Raw genomic sequence first — 23,554 nt, 5'->3', positions numbered from 1 at the left:
TGACTAGACAGCAGCCTGTAAATGGTGGCATAGCTTTACGTCAGCTACCCCTGCCCTTGGTTGTTCGCAGTTGGAGTTGCTGTCAAAGGCATGATGGTGTCCGTCTTGCAGGTGGTGCTTGCTGCCACAACGGGCTGGCAGTGGTTGAGAGAGTGAATGTTAGTGTGGTTGGTATCTGTCTTTCTCCTGGATAAAAATATCAAAAATTAGTGTTGTTGGAGTCGTACTCACCCAGGCAAGTGAGTGTACAAATCAAGTTTATCACTGACATATGTTTTGAAATTTGTTGTTTTTCAGCAGCAGTACAGTGCAACACATAAAATAAGTTGCAATGAGAAATATAAAAAGTCGTGCAGAAAGAGAGCAAAATAGTTCATGGACTGTTCAGAAATCTGATGGATCTAGAAAGTTCCTGACTTGTGCGTTATTGATGTTGGAAAGTATTACTTGTGTGGCATGAATGTTGGGTGCAACACATTTCACTGGGTTTCAATAAAACGTGACAAAACAAGAGCTGGTCTTTCTCTTTATAAAGCTCCAGAGTAAGTGCTGGTAAATGGGTTTGGTACCAAGTGTACTGTCTCATTCTGTACTGAATGATCCTGACTGTTTGCTAGTTCTTGTCCTGTAAACAGAAACATTCATAAACAAGAAATTCTGCAGATGCTGGAAATTCAAAGCAATGCACAAAATGCTGGAGGAACTCAGCAGGTCAGGCAGCATCTGTGGAAATAAATAAACAGTTGATACTTCAGGCCTAGACCTTTCTTCAGGACCAATGTTTCCAATGTTGAACTAGTGTATACTCCACTATACCCATGAGTTAGAATGGTGAACCACCTTTGTCCTTCCTCTAGGATACATTTCCATAATTCCCTTGGAGACAATTTAGTGCCTTTATTAACTATGGTTTTTCCTTCTCCCTCCCAGGCTCTGCACATTCTGTAGGTGTGGCTGGATTTCACACAACCTCAGGTTTAGCCAAGACTGACTATTATGAGGTGTTGGGGATCCCACGAAACTCCACGCAGAGGGACATTAAAAAGGCCTATTACCAGGTATGGAGGACAGTGACATTTTATCATCATCATTATGTGCTGTGCCATGTGTGGGCAATCATGTTCTTTCCATGACCATGATTGTTCTTGGCAAATTTTTCTATAGAAGTGTTTTGCCATTGCCACCTTCTGGACAGTATCCTTACAAAGTGGATGACCCCAGCATTATCAATACTCTACTGAGGTTGTCTGCCTGGTATCAGTGGTCACATAACCAGGACTTGTGATCTGCACCAGCTGCTCATACGACCATCCACCACCTGCTCCCATGGCTTCATGTGACCCTGATCGGGGGCTAAGCAGGTGCTACACCTTGCCCAAGGGTGACCTGCAGGCGAGTGGAGGGAAGAAGCACCTACACCTCCTTTGGTAGAGACGTATCTCCAACCTGCCACCCATGTCATTTAAACCAGATTGAAAATTCCTATTCTTTTGCTCGCTGTTTGATCAGGCAGCCAATGTACATAACCATTGCTGAATCATCAGTAAAATCTTTTAATTTGCTACACGATGTAAGTCAGGTCCTTTAGCCTCACCTCTTGAAAGTTGTCGTAGCATGATACACCATGAAACACACTCTGACACAGACTGTTACAGAGTGCTACAGCAAAGAAACTGGCACTTCAGCCCATCTAGTTCACGCCTAACTGCTAGTCCATTTTGCCTTTTGATTCCGCACCTAGACCACGGACCTTTTTACTCCTGTCTATGTACTTACCCGAATTTCTCCTAGATGCTGTAATCAAATCCAAATCCATCACCTTATTCCACATTCGAAGCTGATTGAAAACATCTTGTCCCAGCAAGGCATTTGGGGAAGAAGTTACCCTTTAACACCATGTTCCTGTTCTTACCACTCAGCTTGCGAAGAAGTACCACCCAGACACAAACAAAGAGGACCCGAAGGCAAAGGAGAAGTTTTCTCAGGTGGCAGAAGCTTATGAGGTACTGGATCTGCTCTCTTAATATCCTATGGGAGCATCGGTGGGCAATGAGAGAGCAAAAACCCTTCTCGGGCAGAGGGACAGGGGCTTCTTGCCAGGTTCTTCGAGTTGTCACGGGGGGATGAGCTGTGTGTGTTGATCAGAGAGGGTGGGAATGGTATGATGGGTTGAATGGCCTGGCTTAGACCAGCAAGTGCCCCATTTCTGCCGGGAAGGACAGCACAGTTGACATGTTAACATTGTCCATTCTCCAGCGGCCGTGGTATTTATCACATGTACATCTAAACATACAGAGAAATGTGTTGTTCGCATTGACAACCAACACACCAGAGGATGTGCTGAGGGCAGCCTACAAGGTCGCCACACATTCCAACACCAACATAGCATGTCCACCATGTTCAGCAGAACAACACAAGCAACAGCAACCACAAACAGGCCCCTTTCCTCGCACCCGCTCAGACACTGTCCCAGACTTGCGGACCTGTACGGGGCAAGGTTTCACTCTTTGGTGGTTAATGTCATTGTTGGTTCCAGGTACTGAGTGACGAGGTGAAGAGAAAGCAGTATGACACGTACGGGACGGCAGGGTTTGATGCGGGCGCAGGCAGGGGCCAGCAGTACTGGCAGTCGGGCCCTTCACTGGACCCAGAGGAACTCTTCAAGCGCATCTTTGGTGAATTTTCTGGATCTCGATTTACAGATTTCAACAGCGTGTTTGACCAGCCGCAGGAGGTGAGTGGGCATCATCCTCAGAACTGCTCTGCCGAGGCTGAGCCTCTGTTCCCTCACCTAGACACTGGGTTGAAAGCATTTCCCTCCTGAAGAAATGTTTGTGGTACATACATGTGTAGAACCTTCCAGATTATATTCTGAGCCAATGAATTGCCTTGTACAACATGAAGCATCCTCACCATACATGTCATGTCCCCTTTACTACCTTTGGAGAGGAGATTTAGGAGCCTGAAGACCTCACACTCAACATTTTAGATTTCTGAATGGTCCATGAATACTGACTCACTTTTTGCACTACTTTACTTTTCTTTTTGTAACTTGTAGTATTTTTTAAATGTTTTACGCTGTACTGCTGCTGCAAATCAACAAATTTCCCAGCCTGTGTCACCAGTTATAATAATCCTCATTCTGAGGCTCGCTCATGTCTTACCTTTCACTCAACACCTAAGAGTTTTGAGTTTGATTCCCAACCTTTTCAATGCCATGGAACCTTACCATTAACCAAGGGGTCCATGGACCCCAGGTTGGAACAATACAGCATGCAGAGAGGCTCTTTGGCCCAAGGAGTCAGTCCACACCGAACAAGTTGTCCCCCAGCTCCTGATTACCTGCATTCAACCTAAATCTCTGCAGGGCTTCTCCCCTCCATGTACCAATCCAAGAGCTTTGTAAATGATGCTGCTGTACCTGCCTCAGCTGTTCCCAGATTCTTTGGGTTTGGTTGCATGCTGCCTTTTAGGAACTAACCCATCAGTAGCCGAGGGGTTTCTACAAAATGTGTAGAATTTCAACAGATATGCAGTGGAGAACATTCTGACCGGTTGCATCACAGTCTGGTATGGACACGATTGCACAGGATTGGAAAAAGCTGCAGCAGGTTGTAAACTCAGCCAGCTCCATCATGGGCACTAGCCTCCCCAGTATCAAGCACATCTTCAAAAGGTGATGCCTCAAAAAGGCAGCATTAATCATGAAGGACTCCCATTACTCAGGACATGCCCTCTTCTCATTGCTACCACCAAGGAGGTACAGGAACCTGAAGTCACGCATTCTGAAACATTTCCCCTCTGCCATCAGATTTCTGAATGGGCAATGAACCCATGAATACTTTCTTAGTATTTTTCTCTCTTTTGTACTACTTACTTGATTTTTTATTTTTATGTATATTTATTGTAATTTCTAGCTTTTATTACTATGTATTGCACTGTACTGCTGCCACAAAACAGATTTCATGACATATGCTGGTGATATGAAACCAGATTCTGATTCTGAACCCTATGTGTAATGTCTGTTGCTCCCTCAGTACATCATGGAGCTGACGTTCACACAGGCCGCCAAGGGAGTGAACAAGCAGATCACCGTGAATCTGGAGGACACGTGCCAGCGGTGCGATGGCAAAGGGAATGAGCCAGGAACCAAAGTTCAGCACTGTCATTACTGCAATGGGACAGGCATGGTGTGTACAAATTAAACAGAAGGCCACTCAGCCCATCTGTCCATGCTGACTTGTATTGAGATCAGTGACTGTTTTATCTTCCATAATCTTACAAAAAGGTAGTTGGCATGAAATTGGTACTTATTGGTTTATCTTGATGATTCTGATGGGCAGTGTGATTAATGTTTGCTCTACAGAAGAGCTGGGTAAAGTCATCAGAGTGGCCTCCTCCCACTCTTGTGGTGTTCTCTCTTCATGGCCAGAGTAATGAGAAAGACTAGCTTTATTTGTCACATGTACATTGAAACATACAATGAAGTGCCTTGTTGGTATCAATGACCGACACAGTCCGAGGATGTGCTGGGGGTAGCCCGGAAGTACAGCAAGATGTTGTTTTGTAGTCCAACAGTGAGACTTGTGTAAAGGGACAAAATTGTTCACACACTTGTTTTTATATCATAGAGGGGCTGGGATGAGAGACAACCCTCTTCTGCAAATGGATTGTAAAGCTAAGGTTCCTGTAGCAGGGCATGAGTTGTGTCGAGGATGGAGGGTGTATGATGAAAATATTACAATGATGTGGGAGTCGGGAGACAGATACATTAGCAAAGTGGTCATCCACTAGCACTGTGGTGTAATGATCCGCACCAAAGTTCATTTGTTGGGTTATGTGGGAGGAAAGGTTAGATTGATCTTGGACCAGGTTAAAAGTTTGGCACAACATGGTGAGTCGAAGGACTTGTACTGTGCTTAGTGTTCTATGTTCAAAAACCTCTCAGCAAATGAGGAGTTTCATTATGGGCAAATAAATGAAATATCAACTGAAATCCAGAATCAGTGAGGTGACAAAATCTTGTCAGATTAACAGTTCTTAAGATACCCTAGCAGGGATGACAGTGGAACAACAATGGCAGGTATTTCCGGGAATAATGCAGGTGCAGGGTCAGTTCATTCCAAAGAGGAAGAAAGATTCTAAGGGGCGTAAGGAGCGACTGTGGCTGACAGGGGAAGTCAAGGACAGTATAAAAATAAAGGAGAAGAAGTATAACATAGCAAAGATGAGCGGGAAGCCAGAGGATTGGGAAACTTTTAAAGAGCAACAGAAAATAACTGAAAGGCAATACGGGGAGAAAAGATGAGGTACGAAGGTAAGCTAGCCAATAATATAAAGGATAGTAAAAGCTTCTTTAGGTACGTGAAGAGGGAAAAATTAGTTAAAGACCAAAGTTGGGCCCTTGAAGACAGAAACAGGTGAATTTATTATGGGGAACAAGGAAATGGCAGACGAGTTGAACAGGTACTTTGGATCTGTCTTCACTAGGGAAGAGACAAACAATCTCCCAGATGTAATGGTGGCCAGAGGACCTAGGGTAACAGAGGAACTGAAGGAAATTCACATTAGGCAGAAAACAGTGTTGGGTAGACTGATGGGACTGAAGGCTGATAAATCCCCAGGGCCTGATGGTCTGCATCACAGGGTACTTAAGGAGGTGGCTCTAGAAATTGTGGACACATTGGTAATCATTTTCCAATGTTCTATAGATTCAGGATCAGTTCCTGAGGATTGGAGGGTAGCTAATGTTATCCCACTTTTTAAGAAAGGAGGGAGAGAGAAAACAGGTAATTATAGACCAGTTAGCCTGACATCAGTGGTGGGGAAGATGCTGGAGTCAATTATAAAAGATGAAATAGTGGCACATTTGGATAGCAGTAACAGGATCGGTCTGAGTCAGCGTGGATTTACGAAGGGGAAATCATGCTTGACTAATCTTCTGGAATTTTTTGAGGATGTAACCATGAAAATGGACAAGGGAGAGCCAGTGGATGTAGTGTACCTGGACTTTCAGAAAGCCTTTGATAAGGTCCCATATAGGATATTAGTGGGCAAAATTAGAGCACATGGTATTGAGGGTAGGGTACTGACTTGGATAGAAAATTATTTGGCAGACAGGAAACAGAGTTAGGGATTAACAAGTCCCTTTCAGAATGGCAGGTAGTGACTAGTGGGGTACCACAAGGCTTGGTGCTGGGACCGCAGTTATTTAGAACATACATTAATGATTTAGATGAAGGGATTAAAAGTAACATTAACAAATTTGCAGATGACACAAAGCTGGGCGGCAGTGTGAAATGTGAGGAGGATGTTATGAGAATGCAGGGTGACTTGGACAGGTTGGGTGAGTGGGCAGATGTAGTTTAATGTGGATAAATATGAGGTTATCCACTTTGGTGGCAAGGACGGGAAGGCAGATTACTATCTGAATGGTGTCAAGTTAGGAAAAGGGGAAGTACAACGAGATCTATGTGTCCTTGTTCATCAGTCACTGAAAGTAAGCATGCAGGTACAGCAGGCAGTGAAGAAAGCTAATGGCATGTTGGCTTTCATAACAAGGGGAGTTGAGTATAGGAGCAAAGAGGTCCTTCTGCAGTTGTACAGGGTCCTGATGAGACCACACCTGGAGTATTGTGTGCAGTTTTGGTCTCCAAATTTGAGGAAGGACATTCTTGCTATTGAGGGAGTGCAGTTTCAGATCACGAGGTTAATTCCCAGGATGGCAGAACTGTCATATGTTGAAAGATTGGAGCAAGTGAGCTTGTATACACTGGAATTTAGAAGGATGAAAGGGGATCTGATTGAAACATATCAGATTATTAAGGGATTGGACACGCTAGAGGCAGGAAACATGTTCCTGATGTTGGGGGAGTCCAGAACCAGATGACACAGTTTAAGAATAAGGGGTAGGCCATTTAGAACGGAGTTGAGGAAAAACTTTTTCACCCAGAGAGTTGTGGATCTGTGGAATGCTCTGCCTCAGAAGGCAGTGGAGGCCAATTCTCTGGATGCTTTCAAGAAAGAGATAGAGCTCTTAAAGGTAGCGGAGTCAAGGGATATGGGGAGAGGGCAGGAACGGGGTACTGATTGTGGATGATCAGCTATGATCACAGTGAATGGCGTTGCTGGCTCGAAGGGCCAAATGGCCTACTCCTGCACCTACTGTCTATTGTCTAAAGAGGAGAATCTGAGGGCTTTGCTTATTGTTGCAGCCTTTGCCTCTAGACTAGAGCTTCGTAATTCAGGCTACCTCCCCGTGGAAATGATGGAGTTGGCCACAAGAGTTGGTATGTGAGAAGGCCACTGCGGTTCACAGGAGAGCAAAGGATGCCAGCCATGCTGTCAGTTCCTCAGTCTGAAGTTATTTAGCGATACAGCATGCTCCTGACAACCCAGATTTAACCCTAACCTAATCAGGAGACATTTTCCAATGATCAATTAACCTACTCAGGGAAAACCCATGCATTCCACAGGGAGGATGTACAGAGACTCCTTACGGGCGGCACCAGAATTGAACTCGGATCTCAGATGCCCTGAGCTGTAACGGCATTGCGCTAACTGCTACAACACCGTGTGGCACCCGCGGGACTAGGGCTTTGAATTGCTGCTGGGTTTTTCAGGAAGCATTTCTGTTCGTATAAAGAGTAATGGAAATACTTTTGTGACATTTACATTGAAACACAGTCATGGGCATGCCATGTTGGCACTGGAAGCATTGCCCCTACCACAATCCTCATTAATTTGATGTAAATGACTGTATGCTTCAATGCAAGGGTGACAAATGAATCTAACATTGAACTGCCTTCAGTTCATCAATAACCCCAAGGACATAAACTGCCCGAGCTGTGTCGGGGCAGCTGAGTGACCACACGTTTTCCTGTTTCTCTGGCAGGAAACCCTGAACACCGGTCCGTTTGTGATGCGTTCCACGTGCCGCCGGTGTGGTGGGCGGGGATCCGTGATGACTACGCCCTGCATTGTGTGCCGAGGGAGTGGACAGAGCAAGCAGAAGAAGACGGTTGTGGTGCCGGTTCCAGCTGGTGAGAATTGGTCGACAGTCAGGCCTCTGGCCTGAGAACTGTGGTGAGGGTGTAACAGAAGCAATCTCAGCAAACCCAAGCATCGCGCACTACCTTGAAGTGTGGAACTGATTCTCTTAGTGCCTTAGATCCTCTCTGCCCAGCCCAGCTCTATCATCTCCAGTTCAGGAGGTTCACAAGAATGATTGGGTTAACATATGAGGAATGTTTGATGGCTCTGAGCCTGCACTAGAACATTGAGGAGGGATCTCATTCAAACCTATTGAGTATTGAAAGGCCTAGATAGAGTGGATGTGGAGGGAGTCTGGGACCAGAGGACAGTGAATCTGTAGAGGCCAAGTCATTGGGTATATTTAAAGGAGATGTTTATAGGTTCTTGATTAATCAGGGCATCAGTGGTTACTGGAAGAAGGCAGGGGAATTGGGTTGAGAGGGATAATAAATCACAATACAATGATGAAGCGGACTTGATGGGCTGAACGGCCTAATTCTGTTCCGATGTATTATGGATTCTGTTTAACGAATCAAAATTCGAAATGAGATTCTGCAGATCCAAAGCAACACACAAAATTCCAGAAGAACTTGGTAGGTCAGGCATTATCTATGGGGGGAATAAACAGTCAGCACTTTGAGTCGACATTCAAATGTATTTATCACGCATACATCAAAAGATGCTGTAGAATGTGTTGTTTGTGTTTACAACCAACACAACCTAACGATGTGAAGTTTCTGTCCTCGGTCCATCACTAATATAACATTATATTCCCTACACCTGCGAAGTTTTTGCTGTCCTGGGTAGAGCGTTTGCCTTACTAAGCCACAATTCCTCCCAGTAAGATGCTTTCAAGGGTGTATCAATAAAAATTGGTAAACGTCAAAGGTGGCATGCCAAATTTTTGTTTTGGCTATAAAAAAAAGTAGAGGTGTTCATTTAGCTTTCCTGGCTGTGGCATCTACGTGGTTGGACCAAGACAGACTATTGATGTTCACAAACAAGAGGTTCTGCAGATGCCGGAAATCCAGAGCAATGCACACAAAATGCTGGAGGAACTCAGCAGGTCAGACAGCACTGGAAAGGAATAAACAGTCGGTGTTTCAGACCGAGACCCTTCATCTGCTCTGGAAAGGAAGGGGGGCAGAAGCCACAATAAGAAGGTGGGAGGGGGTGGTGAAGGAGTACAAGCTGGCAGGTTGAGACCAGGTGGCTGAGACCAGGTGAAGGGGGAAGGTGCATGGCTGGGGGGGGGGGGGGTGTCAATGTAAGAAGCTGGCAGGTGATAGGTGGAAAAGGTAAAGGGCTAGAGAAGAAGGAATTTGATAGGGCTTCTCTAGCTCTTTTCCACCTATTGCCTCCCAGATTCTTATGTCATCCCTCCCCCTCCCCCCCCCCCCCCCCCCACGTACTTGGCCTCACCTATCATCTTCCAGCTTGTACTCCTTCCCCACCCACAATCTTCTTATTCTGGCATCTTTCCTCTTCCTTCCCAGTCCTGATGAAGGGTCTTGGCCAGAAATGTTGACTGTTTATTCACCTCCATAGATGCTGACTGACCTGAGTTCCTGCAGCATTTTCTGTGTGTTGGTGTTCACCTCTGGGTGTGTGGAACTGAGTAGATCATCTGCAGTGTGAATGTCAGCACAGGCCAGAGACCGAGTCACCTCTTTCAGCTTTTGCTGTTGTGATACCTCCATCGAGCTGGGTAAGATCGTGCCCTCACTGTCAGTGAGCAGCCAGTGTCCAGTAGATGCGGCTAGTCAATAACTGACTCTCTTTCCAAGAGCAACAGCTGACACTGGGCCAGCTTTACCCAGTCATTCTCTGAGAGCAGTCAGCCACTGGTCCTGGCACGAGTGGGCAGACTGGCTCTGGCCTGCACACGGCGCTGAACTGAATTGAACACTCCTGGACTGTTTCAATGACTTTGTGGCTTGATGTTTAATGTTATGTGTTTTTCGCTGGCTTTTTGGCTTTTGCACGATTTGTTCTTTTTTTTTGCGTGTTGGGTGTGTGATGTTTCCTGTGAACGAGTTCCATGGTGTTTCTTTGTTTTGTGGCTGTCTATGGGAAGACGAATCTCAGGCTGTATACTGCATACATAGTTCAACAATAAATGTATTTTGAACCTTTGGTAGCCATGACTGCTGTCCCTGACGTAGTGTGTGTATGTTACAGGTGTGGAGGACGGACAGACTGTGCGGATGCCCGTGGGACGCAAAGAGATCTTCATCACCTTTAGGGTCAGTCACCATATGGAAAAGCATTTCTTCCTCTTCCCCTCCCCCGGGCTGATGATCCTCAGTGTTACCAGGATTGAAACACAAGCTCAGGGACGTGCCCTTCAGCCCATCGTATGTTGCAATCGTGATGCCAATTTAAATAGCCCCACCTGCCCTTGTGGTCCACTTCCTTCCAATTCCTGCCTATCTAAATTCCACTTCAATATTGCTGTTATTTCTGCTTCCAGATATACACCACTCTGTGTAGAAACAAACACTACCTCTCAAATTTTCCCAGTCTTACATCTTCCAACAGAAAAGACCACCCTACCTATTACCTCTGGTAATTTTATGAACTTCTATCAGGTCACTTCTCAGTTTCCGAAGCTCTAGTGGAAACAGTCTCCTAATCCACTCTATTTCAAGCAACACCCGGTGAATCTCTTTCTTGAACATCTCCACATCCTTCCTGTAATGGGGCAGCGAGACTGCACACAAAATTCAAATGGAAGTTTGATATGACTGCAACAGGGCTTCCCAATGTCCTCACCAATGAAAGCAAGCACGCTGAACAGTGCCGTTCTGCCTGTGTTCTCACTCTGTGCACACTCACTCTGTACATCATTGTTCCTCAGGGTCTTACCCTTCACCATATCCAATCCTCCAGTGCAGCACTCTGCACTCCATCTGCCACTTCTCCACAATTTGCTTAAGACTGTTGTACGATACTGTACAACACCTTTTTACTGGCTCTGCTCCAGGCCAGCATCCATTTATTGCCCTCTTCCCAGCAAGTGACAATCAGTAATTTATGGCTCTTTGGTCTGTTCAGAACCAGCTTGAATCACACAGGGAAAATACAGACCCCAACAATTACAAATCTGCATGTCATGTTCAATCAAAGAGTACCTCACAAATAACTTCTGATCCCGAGTCCAGCAGGTTACCTGGAGCATAATTGTGTCGACTTTAAATCACTGATCAAGCCAAGCGACTTTAGCTTATAAAATGGAGAACACAGTCTCTTCATAAAATGGCAGCCTTCATCTCCAAGCACATGGCGAGAAAAAGACAACTGGTCTGACTGCTTCCTCCATCCTCGATTCACTGATTTGTAGACTGTAGTTCTTTCAGGCCGACATAGCTAGGGTGCCTAAGACTTTTGCACAGTACTGTAGTAATTTTATGTATTGTACTGTACTGCTGCCGCAGAAATTATTTCATGACATTTTTAAGTGATGATAAAGCTGATTCTGATATGGGTCTGTATTGTGGACTGAGAGTGGGAAGGGGACAGGGAGAGGGGAATCGTGGTGGGAAAAGGGGAAGGAGTGCGAAGTGCCAGAGAGACATACTGTAATGATCAATTGTTCGAAATCAAATGACCTTGCCTGGTGTCTCGGGCTGGGTGTGTCTGCCCTCTCACCTCCCCTGGCATTCCTTCTCTCCAACTTGTCCCACATTCCTCCCGCGGCACTGCACCCTCGCCATTCCCAACATCCTTTACTCCCGCCAGATTTACAAACTTGCTGTCTGCTCCACATTGACAAATATAGTACTATGCAAAGGTCTTAGGCACACTGTATGTACTTAATAGCTTCTTGAATGCCTCTATCATAGCTGCCTCCACCACCATCCCTGGCAGCAGATTTCAACACTCTGAGCTTAAAAAAGCCACAACCTACACAAAGGAGCATCATGATTAGCATGACGCTATTCTAGCGTCCTCTGTAATGAGCTTGTATGTGGAATGTCTGGGTTTGTTCCCACATCCAAACATGTACGGGTTAGTAGGTTAACTGGTCATTGTAAATTGTGCCATGATTAAGCTGGGGTTAATTCAGGGTTGCTGTATCTCTAAATATAATCTCCCGTGAACTAACTACTTCTCATCTTTAATTGCATGCCTTACAGTATTAGTTACCTGTTTTATTGAGTTTGCTTCCTTATCTGTTCTGTGTCAAAAGCAAGAGGTGAACCCGTCTGATTACATGGGGAGGGAAGCACACAATGTGTATAGCAGATGATTTTGGCCTGACAGTTAACAACCAGTACTGTGTGGGAGTGAGGGAATGTCTTTCTGGAGGGCTATTTAATCTTGAATCCTGAATGCTTCAGACTTTCTGTGTGTCATTTAGGTTCAGAGGAGCTCGACGTTTCGACGGGACGGAGCAGACATTCATTCTGACCTGTATATATCCATAGCCCAGGCCGTACTCGGGGGCACCGCTCGAGCTCAGGGACTACATGAAACGATCAACATCACGGTGGGTGTCATTGAGTTGCAGTTTGACCTTGGTATATCGGAGCAGAATTAGGCCATTCGGTCCACCGTCTTCACCATTCTATCATGGCTGATCCCTCTCAACCCCATTCTCCCATTACCTTTTGACACCCTGACTAATCAAGAACCAGTCAACCTCTGCTTTAAATATACCCCAATGACTTGGCCCCTGCTGCTGTCCATCGCAGTGAGTTCCGTAGATTCACTACCCTCTGGGTAAAGAAATTTCTCCTCATCTCTGTTCTAAATGAACATCCCTCTATTCTCAGTCTGTGCCCTCTGGTCCTAGACCCCTCAACTATAGGAAACATTCTCTCCACATACACATTATCTCTGCCTTTCAATATTCAATATGTTTTAATGAGATACCCCTCATTCTTCTAAACTCCAGTGAGTACAGGCCCAGAGCCATCAAGAGCTCCTCATATGTTAACCCTTTCATTCCCAGAATCATTCTTGTGAATTTCTTCTGGACCCTCTCAAATGCCAGTGCATCTTTTCCTAGGCAAGGGGCCCAAAGGTGCTCACACATCTCCCAAGTGTAGTCTGACATGTCGTATGAAGCCTCAGCACTACAGCCTTACTGTTATACGGTAGTCCTTTTGAAATGAATACTAACATTGTGTCTATCTTCCCTACCACTGACTCATTCTGAAAGTTAACCATTAGGGAACCCTGCACTAGGACTCCTAAGTCCTTTTGCACCTTGAATAGAAACATAGAAAACCTACAGCACAATACAGGCCATTTGGCCCACAATACTGTGCCAAACATGTACTTTAGAAATTACCAAGGGTTAACCATAGCCTTCTATTTTTCTAAGCTCCATGTACCTATCAAGGAGTCTCTAAAAGACCCTATCGTATCTGCCTCCACCACCGTTGCCGGCAGCCCATTCCATGCACTCACCACTCTGGGTAAAAAAAAAACAACTAACCCCTGACATCTCCTCTGTACCGACTTCCAAGCACCTTAAAACACTGCCCTCTCGTGTTAGCCATTTCAGCCCTGGGAAAAGGTCTCTGACTATCCACATGATCAACGCTTCTCATCATCTTGTACACCTCTATCAGGTCACCTCTCATCCTCTGTCGCTCCAAGGAGAAAAGGCCAAATTCACTCACCCTATTCTCATAGGGCATGCTCCCCAATCCAGGCAACATCCTTGTAAATCTCCTCTGCACCCTTTCTATGGCTTCCACATCCCTCCTGTAGTGAGGTGACCAGAACTGAACACAGTACTCCAAGTGGGGTCTGACCAGGGTCCTATATAGCTGCAACATTACCTTGCTCGGCTCTTAAACTCAATCCCACGATTGATGAAGGTCAATGCACTGTACGCCTTCTTAACCACAGAGTCAACCTGCGCAGCTGCTTTGAGCGTCCTATGGACTCGGACCCCAAGATCCCTCTGATCCTCCACACTGCCAAGAGTCTTAGCATTAATACTATATTCTGCCATCATATTTGACCTGCCAAAATGAACCACCTCACACTTATCTGGGTTGAAATCCATCTGCCACTTCTCAGCCTAGTTTTGCATCCTATCAATGTCCTGCTGTAACCTCTGATAGCCCTCCACGCTATCCATAACACCCCCAACCTTTGTGCCATCAGCAAATTTACTAACCCATCCCTCCACTTCCTCATCCAGGTCATTTATAAAAATCATGGAAGAGTAGGGGTCCCTGAGGCACACCACTGGTGACCGACCTCCATGCATAATATGACCCATGTACAACCACTTTTACCTTCTGTGAGCAAGCCAGTTCTGGATCCACAAGCAATGTCCCCTTGGATCCTATGCCTCCTTACTTTCTCAATAAGCCTTGCATGGGGTACCTTGTCAAATGCCTTGTTGAAATCCATATACACTACACCTGCCTTTGACAAAGCCATGCTGACTATTCCTGATCATATTATACCTCTCCAAATGTTCATAAATCCTGCCTCTCAGGATCTTCTCCATCAGCTTACCAACCAATGAAGTAAGACTCACTGGTCTATAATTTCCTGGGCTATCTCTACTCCTTTTCTTGAATAAGGGAACAACATGTGCAACCCTTCAATCTTCCGGAACCTCTCCCGTCCCCATTGATGATACAAAGATCATCGCCAGAGGCTCAGCAATCTTCCCTCGCCTCCCACGGTAGCCTCGGCTACATCTCATCTGGTCGGAGACTTATTGAACTTGATGCTTTCCAAAAGTTTCACCTCTTTCTTAATATGCTCAAGTTGTTCAGTCTGCTGTAAGTCATCCCTACAATCACCAAGATCCTTTTCCATAGTGAATACTGAAGCAAAGAATTCATTAAGTACCTTTGCTATCCCCTCCAGTTCCATACACATTTTTCCACTGCCACAATTGGTCCTATTGTCTCACATCTTATCCTCTTGCTCTTCACATACTTGTAGAATGCCTTGGATTTTTGAATTTTCTCCCCATTTAGAAAATAGTCCATATCTATATTCCTTCGACCAAATTGCATCACTATGCACATCCTGACACCCTATGTTGTTGCCATTCCCACAGGAGCGACCTTGTGTTGTACTCCAGGAGTTTGTGCTTGAGTTCAGACAAGTGTGGTCAGACCACACTTGGAGTATGTGAGCACTTTTGTTCAAATTTCGAAGTAGAATTCCTTATCAGTGTACATACACGTCACTACGTAAACCCTGAGATTCTTTTTCTGCAGGCACACCTAGCAAATCTATAGAAAAGTAACTGTAAATGTCAGGAACTATAAACTAACCAAACTCTGCAACTGCAGATATAAATAAATAACAAATTAAGAGTACTTGGAGTGTAGTTATCTCCTTTGTTCAAGAGCAAGGGATAGTAGCTGTTCTTGTACCTTCTACTTGATGGCAGCAGCAAGAAAAGAGCTTGGCCTGGGTGCTGAGGATCTTTGATGGATGCTGCTTTTCTATGGCACGTTTCAGGTAGATGTGCTCTAAATTTGGGCCCCTTATCTAAGAAAAGATGTGCTGACATTGGAGAGGGTCCAGAGGAAATTCACAAGAATTATTCTAGGAATGAAAGGGTTAATGTCTGAGTTAGTCCCTTTGCAAGTGTGACCAAGACCCCTTCTACAGCTGGTTTCACTCTTGGACTGGTTGGCCTTCAATGCTGTGACTGGCCTCCAGAGGGCAGCAGCTGTATGATGGTTAGACTGGTTCACCACAGTCTTGCACCAACACGTTGACTTTAAATTTTCATCCTCAAGTATTACTTTCAGAATCGATGTATCACCACAAGGATCAAATTTGTAGCAATAGAGCACAGAAGTAAGCCATTTGGCCCAACAATAATTGTGTATGGCTTTTCATTGATTCTATTCTGTTCCTTTGTATTTACTGTGAATGCCTGCAAGATGAATCTCAGAGCAGTATATGTACTTTCATAATAAATTTTCTTTGAACTTTGAACTTGTCCACGCCAACCAAGATTCTCTTCTAAGCTGATGCCATTTGTCTGCATTTGGCCCACATTCCTGCAAACTTCACCTATCTGTGTACCCACATTGTGTGTTGCATTTTGGGGTGGGATGGTAGCACAGCAGTTTACGCTATGCTTTACTGTGCCAGCAATCAGGATTCAGCTCCTGCCACTGTTTGTGAGGAGTTTGTATGTTTTCTGTATGACTGCGTGGGTTTCCTCCAGGTCACCTCCCACACTTTGAAGTAGCAAGTTCTAGCACGCTCTCTTGGCACTGACTGTAGCAACATTTACAAACTCCCCAGTACAACCTCGAACTGTGTTGGGCATTGATGCAAATGACACATTTCACTGTATGTTTCTCTGCACGTATAGCAAATAACACTAAACTTTATACTTAATTGTATTGGCCTGTATCATCATGTCTTCAATATTGCTGGCATTTGTCATCTTGTGGCAGCAGTACATTGCAATACATAATAAAACAACTATAAGTTACAATAAATATATAATATTGAACAATTATATTATTTAATTAATAATATTAAATAATTAAAAAGTTAAAAAAGAAAGAAAATAGTGAGGTAGTGTACATGGGGTCATTGCCGATTCAGAAATCTGATGGCAAAGGGGAAGAAGCTGTCCCTGGAGCGTTGAGTGAGTTCCATCATCTGCCACGTGTTGTATTGAATGTTGTACTGTACTCGCTGCTGGATGGTGATGAGTGTCGACCTTCTGCTGCCTGGAATTGATTATACTCCTTGTCTGTCTGCAGATCCCAGCTGGAATTCAGGTTGATCAGAGGATTCGACTAGCTGGCAAAGGTATCCCAAAAGTCAATAGCCATGGATATGGAGATCACTATATTCACATCAAGGTGAAAATCCCAAAGTGAGTATGCTGCTTGTAGAGGCAGCTGAAAACCCTTAACTGTTCGCTTTATATCTTACAGTTGGCCTGTCTGGGGGTGGGGTGGGGGGGGGGTGATTTACAGCAGTTTTTGTATAGAAGTAAACTACGTATAGAGTGTCCTGTCTGGCTGCATTGTGTGCTACGATTGATGCAAGACCCTACGAAAGATGGTAATAAAGCGCAGAGATTGCTGGGGTCTCCCTCGCCTATTTGTGACATTAACTGGGAGTGTTCTAGACGAAGGGCCCAAAACATTATTAAGGATCCCTACCACCCATCCCACAATCTCTTCGCCCCACTACGGTCAGGAAGGAGGTACAGGAGCATCAGGACTAGGACTGTCAGACTGAGTAGTAGCTTCTTCCCTCAGGCTGTGAGACTAATGAATACCCTGTACCACCAGGGTCTCGTCACTGGGACAGTGAGCTGTTTACTGTTTACCTGTGCTGCATGCTATGTGCATTTTGAATTATATTTTTAATTTATTTATGGTAATTCGTTTTATGTGTTGTATGTGATTATATCTATCGGGGGCGGTTGGCTCACAAATATAGAAAGCTTGGAGACAGTGCGAGAGGGAGGATAGGCAGGTGATAAAGAAGGGATATGCTCAGACCAATGGTTTGAGATGTGTCTATTTTAATGCAAGAAGCATCATGAACAAAGCAGATGAGCTTGGAGCATGGATCAGTACTTGGAGCTATGATGTTGTGGCCATTACAGAGACTTGGATGGCTCAGGTGTCAGATCTCTCAGTGGGAGAGCATTTTGGAGATTCTATCTCCTTTACCATAGCGTTAGAGAGGGATAGGAACCGACAAGTTAGGAGAGCCTTTAATTGGAGTAAGGGGAAATATGAAGCTATCAGGCAGTGTATCCAGAGATACCGGCCACGTGACAGATGCACTGCCACCTGGCTGGTCGGAGGACACACCACATGCCAATCAACATTTGGTCCCTCCCAACTAATCAATGCACACCTAAATTATTGGTCACCTTAATTGGATTATCTTGCCCAGCCCCATGCTATAAAAGGTGAGACTTGTCCCTGGATTGGTCTCTCTTACAGACCACCTCATTGAAGGTAAGTGCATTGATTTATGTTTGGGAAGGTCTATCGTTTGTCCTGGTAAGGGAGCCGCAGCTATCCAAGGTCAAGGGGGATAGCTGTTGTAGTGCTTTTCCCTTGTTCTTTGTTTGTGTAACTGTACCCTGTCCCCACACCGCTTCCTGTGTATTGTAGTTGCTTGTGTTGACCTGACTTCCCCTTTAATAATAAATTCCTTATTATTAAAACTGTGTGTGTCCAGGCCTCTACTGTTGAGACTCAAAGAACCAGTTATTTCCATCACAACAGGCAGGAACTTGGAAGCATAAACTGGGAACAGATGTTCTCAGGGATATATACAACAGAAATATGGCAAATATTCAGGGGCTATTTGTGTGACTTTCTGCATAGGTACGTTTTAATGAGACAGGGAAAGGATGATAGGGTGCAGGAACCGTGGTGTAGAAAGGCTATTGAAAATCTAGTGAAGAAGAAAAGAAAAGCTTACAAAAGGTTCAGAAAACTAAGTAATGATAGCGATCTAGAAGATTATAAGGCGAGCAGGAAGGAGCTTAATGAAATTAGGAGAGCCAGAAGAGGCCATGAGAAGGCCTTGGTGAGCAGGATTAAGGAAAACCACAAGGCATTCTACAAGTAAAGAGCAAGAGGATAAGACGTGAGAGAATAGGACCAATCAAGTGTGACAGTGGAAAAGCGTGTATGGAACCAGAGGAGATAGCACAGGTACATAATGAACACGCAAACACGAGGAAATCTGCAGATGCTGGAAATTCAAACAACGCACACAAAATGCTGGTGGAACACAGCAGGCCAGGCAGCATCTATAAGGAGAAGGACTGTCAACGTTTCGGGGGGTCCTGACAAAGGGTCTCGGCCCGAAACATCGACAGTGCTTCTCCTTATAGATGCTGCCTGGCCTGCTGTGTTCCACCAGCATTTTGTGTGTGTTGTCTATAGGAAGAAGTCGAGATTTCCCCCTCCCTCTCCCACTTTCATATCGCTTACTATCTTTTCTTTCACCGGATACAGTGTAAGTGCCAGGAGGGAGATCAGTGGGAAGGGATCTCCCTCCTGGCACTTACCCTTGTAAGCGGAACAACTGCTACATCTGCCCTTACATTTCTTCCCTCACCACCATTCAGGGCCCCAGACAGTCCTTCCAGGTGAGGCGACACTTCACCTGTGAGTCTGCTGGTGTGATATACTGTGTCCAGTGCTCCCAGTGTGGCCTTCTATATATTGGTGAGACCCGGCGCAGACTGGGAGACCGTTTCGCTGAACACCTACGCTCTGTCTGCCAGAGAAAGCAGGATCTCCCAGTGGCCACACATTTTAATTCCACATCCCATTCCCATTTTGATATGTCTATCCATGGCCTCCTCTACTGTCAAAATGAAGCCACACTCAGGTTGGAGGAACAACACCTTATATTCTGTCTGGGTAGCCTCCAACCTGATGGCATGAAGATTGATTTCTCTAACTTCTGTTACTGCCCCTACTCCCCTTCTTACCCCATCCCTATCTATCTATCTATCTATCTATCTATCTATCTATCTATCTATCTATCTATCTATCTATCTATCTATCTATCTATTTATTTATTTATTTATTTATTTCCCCTCTCTCAATAACTCCTTGCCTGTTCTCCATCTTCCTCTGCTGCTCTCCTCCCCTTTTCTTTCTTCCAAGGCCTTCCGTCCTAATTACTCCTCCTTCTCCAGCCTTGTATCCCTTTTACCAATCAACTTCCCAGCCCTAGGCTTCATCCCTCCCCCTCCTGTCTTCTATCATTTCGGGTCTCCCCCTCCCCCTCCCCCTCCCACTTCCAAATCTCTTACTATCTCTTTTTTCCATTAGTCCTGACAAAGGGTCTGGTCCCGAAACGTCGACTGTACTTCTCCCTGTAGATGCTGCCTGGCCTGCTGCGTTCCACCAGCATTTTGTGTGTGTTGCTTGAATTTCCAGCATCTGCAGATTTCCTTGTGTTTTTGTTTATGTATAGTTTTTTCATAAATTCTATCGTAATTTATTTTCCTATGAATGCTTGCAAGAGAATGAATCTCAAGGTAGTATCTGGTAACATTTGTACTTTAGGATCATGGACTTGCAGAAATCTGATGGTGGAAGGGAAGAAGGTGTTCCTGAATTGTTGAATGTGGCTCTTCAGGTTCCTGTATCTCCTCCCCAATAGTAATAACCATGAGCATTAGTTTGAAATGCCATTTCTCCTCCTTAAACATGTTTGATCAATGTCACCTGGATCTTCGTGGGACTGAGTGCCAGGCTTAACGTGGTGTCTGCTTAAAGGATGGCTTAAAGCAAAATTTTGCCCCACACATTTAAATCACGTACTCCCCTTTTTGACATGGGCTTTGAAGTGTCCCTCCAGGTGGTTGGATTTTTTTAAAAGTATTTTGCTATGGATAAAGGGAAAATTGTGAATATTGTACTAAGATTTCTGGAAGATTTTTGATAAGTTACAGTGTCAAAGGTTTCTGAAGACAGTAACATCTCAGAATGCAGGTGATATCATTTTGGCAAGCAGAGAGGGGAGATGAGGTGCAAAGAGGTCTCTTCATTGACAAGTGATGTGCCACAGATCAGTGTGGGACATCAGATTACAATCTGTAAAAAGATGGATGAAGGCATTGAAGGAATCGTTGGTAAATTTGATGACACAGAGATAAAAAGGAAGCCATGAAGAGTTTAAAGTGGCTATGAAGAGGTATTCAGATAGGTTAAATGTGTGGGTAAAGATCTGGAATATTTGTACAATTGTCTTTAAAGAAAAATTATAGTGGCAAATTCCTATGATGAGATATTTGTCTAACAAGTGAGGCTTTACAGTTTTTATTTTATTCCTTGGAGCTTAGAGGAATAAAGGGAAAAGTTGTTGGCTGTGGAGTAATGACATTATCACCCCCATACCCCCTCCAATCCATGTGTGATTTCACTGGGATCCACTGAGGGGAGACTACACCAGAGAAAAAATGTCCTTGTGCCTCAGGGCAGCCTGTGTTACTGGGATGAATTATAACCAAGTGATTCATTTTTACTCTTAGCAATATGGGTGAAATGAGGTCCCACGTGGATGTGTTTCTCCAAATTTGAGTTTTATTGTGGGTCCCAATGGTCTGCTGAATGTTCTTTCTTTATCTGTGCTTGACAGGAGACTGTCGCCCAGGCAGGCTTCCCTGATGGCAGCATATGCCGAGGAGGAGGTCGATGTGGAGGGCACAGTTAATGGAATAGTTAACACGGCTGCAGGTGAGGAACATTGAAATACAGTGATAGTACACACGGCCAGTGTGTTTTATAGATTAAACCCCGTGCGCCTGTGAATCGTGTAGCTTAGTGGTCAGCACAATGCTTTACAGCACTAGTGATCAGGGTTCAGTTTCCGTCGCTGACTGTAAAGAATTTGTACGGTATCACTGTGCCCCCGCAGGTTTCCTCCCACATTTCAGAGACATGTTGGTGAGTTAAGGGCATACTATGTTGGAAGCATGGCGGTGCTTGCAGGCTGCCCCCAGCACATCCTTCGACAGTGTTGGTCATTGACACAGACAATACATTTTAATGTATGTGTCACTGTACATGTGACAAATCAAATTAATCCTTTCGATAAGAAATCAGAGCCTGTTCTTCTCTTCAACAAGACCATGGCTGAGCCGCCTCGTGTTTTCCCAGATTCCTTCATTCATCCTATATCCAAAAATCTATCCGTCTCTCTTATGTATGCAACCGATGACTGAACCTATAGTGTAGAGAATTCCTAAATTTCACCAAACACAGACCTTTTCCCAGTCTCTCCAAGTAGCCTAGCTGTTAGTGATTATTTAGGGAGTCAACACAGAACAGGCCCTTCTGGCCCAACAAGCTGCACCCCCCAGTAACCCACCGATTTAACCCCAGCCTAATCACAGCACCATTTACAATGACCAATTAACCTGCTAACTGGTACGTCTTTGAACAATGGGAGGATACCAGAGCAGATGGACGAAACCCACACACAGGTTTCTTACAGAGGACAATGGAATTGAATGCTGAACTCTGACACAGCTATGCTGCCATGAAGCTCCACAATAATATTGTGTAATTGTGAGACTAACTCACTCTCTCCCCCTCCCCTCTTGAACCCACTGACATGTCTCACTGAGGACTATGGTCAACTCTTAGACTGTGTAGCACAGAGGTTTCCCCTACTTGCTCTCTCCTCATTAGACAGATCTGTCACCCAAAAACCAATCTCACAAATCTCTTCACTCCCACTACAGCCAGGATATAAGACCAACAATATATGCAATACACTAAGTGTGGTGCCACCAGTACCCTGTATAACTGTAAAGTAGGCCCCTGTTGATTGGGCCGATCATGGATGTTGGGTCTTTGCTGTCATAGGTAAGTCAGGGAGGTACAATATGGAGAGCAGTCTGTTGCCCATGCAACAGGTTACCCCTCTACATGCAGCTGATGAATCCAGTGCTTGGCAGAAACTGATACAGCTTGGACCAGCTGTGTCGTAGGAGGTACCAGTCAGCGTTGAATGACTGGCAACATTGACTCCAGTTCTGGCTTTTTCCCTTGGCGTTTACCCCAAAAGCCTTCCCCATGAGTGGGTATAAATGCAGGACATTGATTGTGAGGTCAGGAGTCCATTTTTATCATACTGGGGTCCTTTCAATAGTTTGTATATACAGCAAAATGAAAACTGCCCTCGAGCCTGGTAGCACACACTTTCGGCTTCAGTATCTTCTGTCCAGTGGGAGAGGGGAGAAGAGAGAGTGTCCAGGGTGGATGATGACAGAAGTGTATATGAGTTTTACTGAACTGTACACACCTGCCCTGTTGTCAACTCACCCAACCCATCTCTACCACTTGAAATTTGGTATTTTCTTCACTACCCATGATCCCAGTTAGTTGCGCATTATTTTTCTGCACCTACTGATAGTTTTTCTCATTTAGCTAGATTTCTGTGCTCTTGTGAAGGAGGGGGAAATAACATTAAGTTGCACATCTTGGGTGTTTGACCCAAGAGATTTAAAGAGGAATGATTAGGCTGCCATTAACACTGCTTCACCCATTTATTTTGATTTGACTGGCTTGTGCTGAGTCCCATGTTGCTGGCAATTTCTCTTTCCTTGATATCTGACCCTGGGCTTTCACTGTTTGTATCTACAGGCACTGAAGCCCGGGCAAGGACAGAGACTGTGCAGAGAGAGTCAGAGAAACCACAGGCAGAGCCAGGGGAAAACAAGGAAGGATTCCTAACTAAATTAAAGCGAATGTTTAGTTGATGTTTCCGAGGTAGGACATCTTGTTTTCCCTTCACAATTCGGACTGTTCAGTTTGTCCAACTCCTGAGAGCTTTGGTATAAGTGTAGTGAGAGGATGTGGCTGTGTCTGCTCTGCTCCACATTCACTCACTGAGCCAGTTAAGTACATGGATAAAAGATGGAAGCTTCTCTTGCAGATGAGAGAAATAGGTTTTGAGACTGCACAGATTGGTGCTCAGCTCTTGACTATTTACAATCTACACTCTGTGGCCACTTTATTAGGTACATGTGCTTGTTAATTCAATTATCTTGTGG

The 23,554-nt window shown here is 44.8% G+C and overlaps 1 protein-coding gene across 2 annotated transcripts in view; it reads left to right on the top strand.

The window, feature by feature from the left end:
- dnaja3a (DnaJ heat shock protein family (Hsp40) member A3a) overlaps positions 1-23,554 on the top strand; it is a 28,229-nt gene that overhangs the window by 2,893 nt on the left and 1,782 nt on the right. The window contains exons 2-11 of one of the 2 annotated variants that reach the window (XM_073060072.1): positions 931-1,058; positions 1,920-2,003; positions 2,537-2,734; positions 4,038-4,190; positions 7,895-8,042; positions 10,216-10,280; positions 12,398-12,526; positions 16,758-16,873; positions 21,133-21,230; positions 23,145-23,270. In XM_073060072.1, coding sequence (XP_072916173.1) covers positions 931-1,058; positions 1,920-2,003; positions 2,537-2,734; positions 4,038-4,190; positions 7,895-8,042; positions 10,216-10,280; positions 12,398-12,526; positions 16,758-16,873; positions 21,133-21,230; positions 23,145-23,260 — 1,235 coding nt within the window. In that variant the 3' untranslated portion in view covers positions 23,261-23,270. The remainder of the gene's footprint in view (positions 1-930; positions 1,059-1,919; positions 2,004-2,536; positions 2,735-4,037; positions 4,191-7,894; positions 8,043-10,215; positions 10,281-12,397; positions 12,527-16,757; positions 16,874-21,132; positions 21,231-23,144; positions 23,271-23,554) is intronic. The other variant, XM_073060073.1, reaches the window with a different exon arrangement.

The sequence above is a fragment of the Hemitrygon akajei genome, chromosome 11 (assembly GCF_048418815.1).
Source record: "Hemitrygon akajei chromosome 11, sHemAka1.3, whole genome shotgun sequence".
In the NCBI taxonomy this organism is placed as follows: domain Eukaryota; kingdom Metazoa; phylum Chordata; class Chondrichthyes; order Myliobatiformes; family Dasyatidae; genus Hemitrygon; species Hemitrygon akajei.
This window is presented reverse-complemented; position numbering and strand designations above follow the sequence as displayed.